Source organism: Macrosteles quadrilineatus, unplaced genomic scaffold (genome assembly GCF_028750875.1).
Source record: "Macrosteles quadrilineatus isolate MER2022 unplaced genomic scaffold, UCM_ALF_1.0 Scaffold_8__2_contigs__length_117827958, whole genome shotgun sequence".
Lineage (NCBI taxonomy): Eukaryota > Metazoa > Arthropoda > Insecta > Hemiptera > Cicadellidae > Macrosteles > Macrosteles quadrilineatus.
This window is the reverse complement of record NW_026542601.1, coordinates 90,767,465-90,777,277: the sequence shown is the minus strand read 5'-3', so window position 1 is coordinate 90,777,277 and position 9,813 is coordinate 90,767,465. Positions and strand designations below refer to the sequence as shown.

At 33.1% G+C, this 9,813-nt stretch overlaps 1 protein-coding gene across 1 annotated transcript; it reads right to left on the bottom strand.

The window, feature by feature from the left end:
* Positions 1 to 439: 439 nt before the first annotated feature.
* LOC129001524 (pigment-dispersing hormone peptides-like) lies at positions 440 to 3,291 on the bottom strand. Its single transcript, XM_054428847.1, has 3 exons — positions 3,183 to 3,291; positions 1,483 to 1,582; positions 440 to 784 (listed from the first exon to the last, which is right to left on the bottom strand). Exons 2-3 carry the CDS (start codon positions 1,579 to 1,581, stop codon positions 644 to 646), a joined length of 240 nt encoding a protein of 79 aa, XP_054284822.1. The 5' UTR covers position 1,582; positions 3,183 to 3,291; the 3' UTR covers positions 440 to 643.
* Between the last annotated feature and the right edge of the window lie 6,522 nt (positions 3,292 to 9,813).

The window sequence follows — 9,813 nt, the reverse complement described above, 5'->3', positions numbered from 1 at the left end:
CAGAAACAAAAAGATCACGTGGTTCGCGCCGGTAGGTGTGGCGTACCCTTCAAACCTGCGCGGCTCGAAATGGCCCAGGGTTCTTTTGTTTCTGGTATGTCTATAGAAGTATTAACTGTCACCTTGTATTTGGTATAGGTACCACCTTTCTCTCCCAACATATACACAGCAATGCTATTTTTTCAGAAGTTATTTTAAAAAATATCTATAATTGTATTTAAATAATTATCAATTGTCTCCATTTGTGCTCAATTTTATTATACTTTCCCTGTTGGGCTTACATAGTAAAAAAAAATTTTTAATTCTTCTCTTAACCTAAGCATACCAATGTTACTCTCAGTGATTTTTAAAAATCGCTCAAACACTATATAACGTAATTCTGTCATTCCTATTGAGAGATTATACAGTTAATCATTCAGCTGCAAAGAAATCAAAGTCATTGAAAAAATCAACCTCTTTATTCAGTAATAGTACTATTATCATCCATGGAAATTTTTACTAGAGGGTTTTTATTTAATAACCTTGACTCTTTTACTAAGCATAATAACATTTAGTCCAGAAAGTGCAATGAAACATTTTTCAAAAATAAGTTATGTAATTTGAAAAATTAAGTAAGAAAAAAACATTAACGGTGATGTATTGTTTACTTCCGCCCAGCATCATTTAGGACTTTAGGTAGGCCGAGGAGGGAGTTGATGATCTCAGAGTTGCGTTTGTGTGCGTGATCGTTCCTTTGAGCCAGCTCAAGTATCCAACTGGCCAGTTCAGGAGCAGAAGGGACATACTGTGGACAAAGACAACAATTTGTAATAATAATTCAATACCTCTGTAAAAAACCAAATACAACTTTGCCTTGTACAAAAAATTATTTCAAAACAAAAATGTATCCAACTAAAAAATTAAGTTATATTATAGCTGTTTTCATAAATACAAAAAAAATAGTGCTGTACCCTGTTGGTAAATCTGATAACTTGAATGCTTTTGCATATCATAGAACAACCCTTTTTATTTGAAACAGCTGACTAAATTCTTTTATTCCCTCTAAATATGAATACTCATAAGGTTAACATGGGGAACTACAGAGCCACTGGGGCGGAGCCCGAAAGTATTTTTGAGATAAGAATATGCCTATATGTTAATCGGGAATGTAAGCTATCATCATGCCAAATTTCAGCCCAATCCGTCCAGTAGTTAATGCGTGATTGAACTTCAAACAAACACACAAACTTTCACATTTATAATATTAGTAAGATAAGAAGATAATATAAACATGTGCTGGTTCTCTGGTACAATTAGTTATCAATGAAGTATATAAGACATGAATTGTAACAATTTGTCTTAAAATACGGTAAGAAGACAAACACGTTAATCTCACAACTGCACCTTCAAACACACACAAACACAAGGTTCATGTAACACTAACACAAGATTTAAAATAGGATAAGACGTCTGCTTGCAGTATCAAAGTCAATGTAAACTGACCTGTGCCTCGATATCCCGGTCGACTTGATATCTTACAGCATCAACATATTGGAGACACACCACTGCAGACAGGACTAATAATGCAATGCCTTTGTGCATACTGGAAACATAAACTTGTGGTTACTCAATAGTCACTGTATAGCAGCATAATCATTGATTATTTATATACATATAAAGATATCGGTGTATAACCAACGCCTGAAATTAAAAGTTGTGTTTCATTGTTGTAGATCACACATTTTGTTGTATGTCAGCCTCTTTTAAAAGGCTTTTGATGGCAACAAATTCACCTATTTACGAAATCTAAGCCCCCTTTCTTATCATCAGATATATGAGATAAATGGGGAACTTTAGGTCATTTAGCCTCCTCCGATTTGTTCCGTAAATAAGAAATATTTTGTACCCAAAATAATTCATTCGTTTAGTATGATTTCATCAATTATTGAGATGGTGATTAAATTATATAAAATGTCATTATTGTTGTTGATTATTTTAGATCAATTTAAGTTAAATAAATAACTAATAAACAATTCAGTTAAAACTGTCAATACATCCACTTTACCTAATCAGATACCAAAATAATTTAGATGTCTGGTTCTAACCCCTCACCCCACCCCCAAAAATCAGACTAAAGGTCTCTTCTAGCTTGTGTCGTAACTTACCACAAGAGGAAGAGAGAACTATTTAGTCACTCTCTGCGTCACCGGACACAAAACGAAACACATCAAAACATGCTTTCGATTTTACACATGTCGGAGATGTCTACTTGCAATATTCAAAATCAACAGTTTTCTCCCGAAAAATGTCTATTCAGGTTTAATGTCACAGTATGTACTTTATTAATTGAAATAATTCTGAGGTTAGTAAGATAACACGTGATTGTAAATAGAGAGAACCCATAAACGCTGGGCAGAATTTTGAGTTTGTATTACCTTATTCTAAACCTCAACTTGATTGCGGCAGTGCAGTCTACTAGGCAAAATAATGGCATTTTTACTAACACAACATATAACACAGTAATTCAGCTTATGTTTACCCACCTCTACCTTTAGTCTACTACTACTATAATTTCTACTTCCTACTCTCTTAAATCTGTGGTTTACACACACAACAATTCTCAAAATGCAAGCAATATAATAAATAATCCTGTTGGCCAAATGTCTTAAAAGGTATTTGAAGAGTGACAATTATATCTCAAATTACGCAATAAGAATGCCTTTTCCAATGAGACGACATAGTATTAAACTTTGGTGATATTAAAATATACTATTTAACATATCTAAATGTACTAAATCTTAAAGTCTTCGAGGTACATTGTTACAACGAAGTGACTAAATTTCATTCACCCTGTAATAAAAAAGATGACTTGTAAAAACTTTAATTTGTGAAATAACGCATAATTATGATGAGCGCAATGATTCTACACTGTGTGGTGCCATTTATAAACTTGTTTTATATAGTCTCGATACAACCGTTTTGTATGTTTTATTAGGTATCATGATCAAAACTACGCCACACTAACATGTCTTATATCATGCAACATACTATATCAACATACTATATCATAGATATACGGTTCAAAATTAACTAGAATTATTATTTAACACTCTTATTAAGTCAACCTGCAGAGTCATTATTAAAATTACACAAAAATTAAAATTAAAGTTTTTCTCCAACTGTCATACAAAGTATTTATTTACCTGAATATCGAGAGAGGTAAGGTAGGTAGATGATCAACGGATGAGATGCAAGTGGACTTTTACAACAATGGAAATGTCTTTTATATTTTTCACCTCCCTTCAATTCCAGATGCTCCACGGGGGTCGGTGACGTAGCGGTTATTATGGTTCTTCGGGAGTTACTTACTCTCGAACTGATTTCTTTTATTAGTATTCACCCTGGATTGACGTGTTTAGAAATTATTTATCAGGGCTTGGTTGAGCTTCATTGGTCTAAACTATTGCATTCCTAATTTCAACTATTAATTTACACATAAGATAGTAAACTGCAATATTCTGGGTATGCTGAATATATATTTGTATACAGGGTGTTCCAAATTGTCTGGACATATTTTCTGGACTTGTTCCTTTGGGCTAAGACAAACATAAAATGTCGTTTAAGTATGGTCTAAAATGCCTAGATTTCTGTTTGTTGGTCTGTTTGTGATTTTTAAGAATAATTTTATATCTTGGGCATTTTTTGAGATAGAAATGCCAAAATTGATATAAATGTGTATTTTAGTAGTTAAATTTGTATACAATATGTATATTATATATGTAATTTGGGTACAACGAGAATGTAGTCTGTACACTTTGGGTTTGTTTGTTTTTAATTTTTTTATACCGTAAGGAAGCCAAGCTAAGTCATTTTTGATTTTTGTTTGCTTAATGTTGTCTTGAACATGATTTTGTTTATGAAACTTACCACTGTCTCCCACATGTTTAAAATTCCCTATTTAGACTACTTAAAACTGGCTTCTGTTTCTTGGGATTAAAATCGCATACGTTAACTAAACCTCCCCTAGTACAATTTTGAACACGTTTTCCGCTATTCAGGGTATTTTCTCATAATCTGGTTTATATTATGCTCCCTTTAAACCTTAGTGTTCACATAACTACAAAAACAGACAATTGTTAGATGGAAAATCAAGTTCTTTCTATTTTATGAGAATAAATATATGCACATCTTACTGAAAATAAACAGACTGATTTGTGGAATACAGGAACGTTGCCAGGCAAGGTTTGAGTAGGTGGTGTCACGAGCGCAAAAGACTGAGCAACTCTCATGTGTTAAATATTTGTCTCTCTTCATCATACATCATACGAGTTTTAGACGCAAACTCATTAGCACACGAGCAGTCACTATTTTGGGTGCTTTTTGCATTAGGTGAAACGTTCAAATTAAAAACAAAAAGCTGTAATGAATAATGAATTCATATATGATTCCTGCCCACCGTCGTACCCCTCAGTGTATTTTAGCTTTATCCTAAATTTAATAATGGTAGTCTTTAATTTGTTTACCATTCCCGTTCCCTGTCTCTGTCCAACATCTGATTATGCGGTTATTACTTGGGATTCTTTCATCTCGTACATAACACTTGGGGTTCATAGTCGGCTTTAACTCATATAGGATGAACTTTGAACCCTTTTTGAAAAATTCCACGTGCAATACTGGAAAATATAACCCTGTTATGTTCCTTACCAAAATGACCACGGTAAGCACTATTGTGAAAATGGGCCCCGGTTATCTTCCTACTCAAGTGCAAATAAAACCCCTGGAGCCAAATCTTTTGCGTGACCATGTTTATAGTTTGTGTTATTGCTCAATGACCAACTGATTTATTTCAAACGCAAATCTAATAGAACCCAATAACACAATAAATTAATGTTTTAATTTAATTTATAAATACACATAGAAAGTATTAATTATTTTCTTTACTTTTTATTCACAACCAACTCATAACCATGTATGCCATAACTTATTATCTACACTACGTACTATCTACACTATAAAGATATTACTGTGAAGATTGTGTGATGTTTACTGAAAACTATTTTCTATAAACAAAAATCCAAATGAGTGCTTGGCATTTGTGTTTTCTGGACTCATTGATTTTATGCCAAAGCCACCTCACCCTTGTTAAAACTAAGGATCCATCCGACAGTAGAATCGTGAGTATGACAGTTTGTCAGGCGGAGTCTTAAAGAAAATGAATTATGTAAGAATATTATTAAAGCTCTAATTTTGTAACTGGTTTATATAGCTATATGACGTGTTAAAACTAAAATAAATATGCAGATTTTCCCCTTTCTAACGTTTTTCACTTTGATGGTAAACCATTGGGTATACAATACTAGAAAACTGTATATCATTTTAGTTTCAAGTACAGGCTACATGGTGGTTTCAAAACCACAATCAGTGAAGTTAGTGTCGCTTCCAATCACTATTTAAACAATCAGAATTTAAATTTAATGTGAAATCTGTTTAAATCATTATCTTGTACATATAAGCATTATGCTTAAATTTGGAATAGATTATTTGTTGAAATCAATTATGATTGAACACACAGAGAAACTCACCAAATCGTCTGGGTATCCAAACTCACTATATAATATTCCACCTTTTTTGCCCACCTATTGTCTGTTATTGGAAAAATATAAAAAGCAACTTTTTTATTTAATTGGATCAGTGTGGAACAGCTCGTTTTTACAAAATGATACAGCTTATGAAATCAAATGTTATGAAATCAAAAGTATTTGGCTTTTACCATTTATCCTTTGATGATTGAGTCTTTATTTTACGATGATATAGTTTTTACTTTTTTTGTTATCTGTGTCTGTGGCATTTAAAAGTGGTGTGGCATTGAAGCACAGAATAATAATTGTAGATACCGTACACAAGCGCGTTTGGGGGCAAACTGTCCGAATTCATAGTTTTTGTCATACCCAAAAAGTCAATGATGGTACTGAACTGATTAAAATTAATTCAGCTTCCTAAAAAGTAATACAATTTAGTGTGAAATTTACGATAATATTTAATTACTTAACTTTATTTTATTTATACGCACAATTGACAACAATACACACATTGGTGAATACAATACTACACAACTTTTTTAGTACAGTTTCCAAAATCCTAGCAATGCAAGGCAAGGAAAACCCCCCCACTGCACCAAACCTGGAGACTAACCGAATTTCCATTTACCTGGCTGGATTTATACTAAAATATACCCTGAAAATTGTCAGATTTATTTCCTATTTGAATAACATTAATTTTAACGATTACCTAGATTTGCTGCTACAAGGAAAGTATTGAAGTGTGTTTTTATTGTAATGTTGATAGCTTAGTATGAAATAAACAAAATTGCCAAATTTGATTAAAATATATCCATAAACAAGCAAACTACACCTCTATAGGAATAACATGGGAATTTTAAATTTAAGGAGGGTAAACTATGATTTAATGATTTAAATGATTTAAACTATTGAGTGTGTACAACAATAAAGTAAAAGAAGCAAAGTTAGTTTATAATAACAATCGCATTCTTAGAGCCTGTAATAAACCCAAAGAGATGTGGAAAATTATAAAAAATAGTTTATCTATTAACGAGTTACCAGTTATGAAGGCTAACAACAACAATCTTGACGCAGAAGCCTTTAGTTCCTTCTTTGTTGATAGCATTAGTAACTTAGTTGATAATATTCCTAATAATGTAAAGTAAATAGTATTGATGTATTTTTAGAAAATGTTCCTGTTGTTGATGTAAGATTTGATTTCTCTCATGTGTCAGTTGAAAAAGTTTTTGATGCTATTAATAATTTAAGTAACAGTACCAGCCTAGACATATTTGGTGTTTCTTCTCAGATGCTTAAAATAAGTAGTGCTTATATCTGTGAAGTTTTGGCTCATATCTTTAATTCATGCATTTCCAGTAATACTTTTCCAGATAAGTTTAAAGTGTCAAAGGTTGTTCCAATCTTTAAGAAGGGGAACAGGAGCATTCCTGGGAATTACAGACCAGTAGCATTGGTTCCCACAGTGTCAAAGGTCCTTGAGAGATTACTTTCATGGCAAATCATCCATTTTTTAGAATCTAACAGTCTTTTGTCTGGTGTTCAGTTTGGCTTTCGAAAAGGCCGGTCAACCACAGATGCAGTGTTAATGTATATTCAAGATACTTTGGATGCGATGGAGTTGAAAAAGAGTGTTTGCTCCAAGTTCTTTGATCTCTCAAGGGCTTTTGACACTGTGTCACATCAATTGTTGTTTAGAAAACTAAGATTTTTAGGTTTTAGTGATAGCGCAGTTGCATTGATGGAATCATATCTATGTGGTAGAAGTCAGGCAGTGTTTTTTGACGGTGTTCTGTCGGATTTGGTGGAGACTCATCATGGCGTTCCGCAAGGGTCGATCTTAGGACCTTTGTTATTTATTATTTATGTCAATGATATGCCTTATAATTTACAGAATGATTGTGTTTCTTGTTATATGTATGCTGATGATGTGTGTCTAAATTTTAAAACTCATAAGGACTTGCAGAATGGAATCACCGTTGGCTCTGTTAATACAATGGTAGACTGGTGTAATGCTAACAAACTGTCTTTAAATTTAAATAAAACACAAGACCTGAAAATTTCTTATGCTAACACAGGATTCTCATCAACAACCTGTTAAATTTTTAGGTATCTTAATTCAGAGCAACTTGAAGTGGGAATCACATATAGAATTTGTAGCTGTTAAAATATCCAAAGGTATGTTTATATTAAGAAAATTAAAAAATGTTGTTTCAATGGAAGTTCTGCTTACTGTTTACTATAGCTACATACACTGTCATCTTACCTATGGTACCATTCTTTGGGCTAATTGTGGTTATGTAAAATCTTTATTTGTGTTGCAGAAGAGAGCTATTAGATTAATTGCTGGTGTTCCACCGAAAACTCATTGTAAGCCCATTTTTAGTTGTTTATCTGTCATGCCTCTTAATTGTATATATATTTTTCACTGTCTTATGTATTGTAAAAAGAACTTAAACACTTTGTCTTCCCACTGTGATGTCCATAGTTATAAGACCAGAAACTGTGCTAAACTAAGAAATTATTACTGTACTTATAGTATTACTCAAAAAAGCTTTAAATATTCCTCGATTAAGTTATTCAATCATCTACCATATTATATTCAAGAGTTACCATTAGATAAATTTAAAATAGCTGTTAAGAATTTGTTATTGAAATACTGTTTTTATGACTTAGATGAATATTTTGACAATTGTTTTGACCATTGAAATGTTTTATTAATTTACATATTGACGCAGCCTATACAGCATTGTATGATTTTTGTACATTGTTGTCTCGGAATAAAGATTGATTGATTTGATTTGATTTGATTTGATAACCAGGAAAAGACCGTGAATCGTTTAAACAACGATAAGTATAAACATTGACTATTGGATAATAGTCAAAGGTATAACCACACTCGTCAAGTAAACACCTATTTCAGGACTAGTAACGTAATATACTATTACTTGAGGGTGTGGGCATGGTGTAAAAAACATAGGTGTGCTATTAATTCCCGTCATATGCTTACGTCATGTCTCCCAGATTGAAAACAATTGATTGATCGCATAATTGCTAATTAATTGTCGGGTTTTTAACATTTTAGGTATAGCAATACCAAATTTAAAGCAACTCATAACTCATTTATTGAACCAAAATAACAGATACAAAATTTGCATTGGTCATGTCAAATAATAGAACTAAAATTAAAATAAACAATAGACAATGTTGCTTCAATAAAACAATATCAATTACTTCTTACAACAACAAAAAAACTAACTAACTAAACCCATCAGCGACACAATCTCGAACACTGTAGTAACCCTTGGCCAAGAGTATTTTTTTGATTTGCTTTTTAAAGCTGTTCAAGTCCGACTCCAGCTGAAGGGAGGGAGGGAGGAGATTAAAAAGTTTAATGCCATTGTAATGAAAGTGTCTCTTGAAAAATGTAGTTGAATGAGATGGTAATTTAAGATGGGAGTTGTTACGTAGTGAATAGGAATGTGTAAGTGAAGATTGGTATTGGTGTAAGTTTTTTTTAATGAGAATCAAAGTTTCCAAAATGTATATTGAGGGAAATGTTAAAATTTGTGATGAAATAAAGTATTGCCTGCAAGATGTTCTTCTTTTCAAACCAAAGACTGCCCTAACTGCCCTCTTCTGGAGTCGGAAAAGGAAAGACGTTTTCCCACACTCACACCCCCACACCGGCACTGCGTATATCAGGTGCGGGAAAATCACTCCATAATATGCTGTAATTAGAACATCGCATTTTGCAAACTTAGAAAGTTGGCGGAGAAGAAAGATTCCCGAAGAAATCCTTCTACACACAGTGTCAATATGGGAATGAAAGCGCAGGTTTCTATCGAGCACCAATCCCAAGAACTTAACCTGATCAGCTGCCTCGAGCACAACATCATTCAAAAGGAAATTGTTTTTGTTTTTCCCAGCTGAACTTATAGAAAAATTTACAAATTCAGTTTTTCTGGCATTTAGACTCAATGAGTTGTCCTCGAACCACTGCATCATGGAGCTCGCTTGCAAAAAGGCCTTTATTTCGAGTTCATCGAAATTTTGATCAGAAACCGAGAGCGACGTGTCATCAGCAAATAGACAAATGTTTCCAGAATTTACAATTGATGGAAGATCATTCACAAAGACAAGGAACAACACCGGACCGAGGACTGACCCCTGAGGCACGCCACGAGCAGACTCGCAATGGGGTGAGCGGTAGGTATTCAGATATCCTAAGTCATCCACCGCCTGAATCATCACAAAC

Coding starts and splice junctions, on each gene's coding strand:
- LOC129001524 (XM_054428847.1), bottom strand. CDS start 1,581: ATGCACAAAGGCATTGCATTATTAGTCCTGTCTGCAGTGGTGTGTCTC. Junction 785..1,482: donor ACCGGGATATCGAGGCACAG/GTCAGTTTACAT, acceptor CTTTGTCCACAG/TATGTCCCTTCTGCTCCTGA.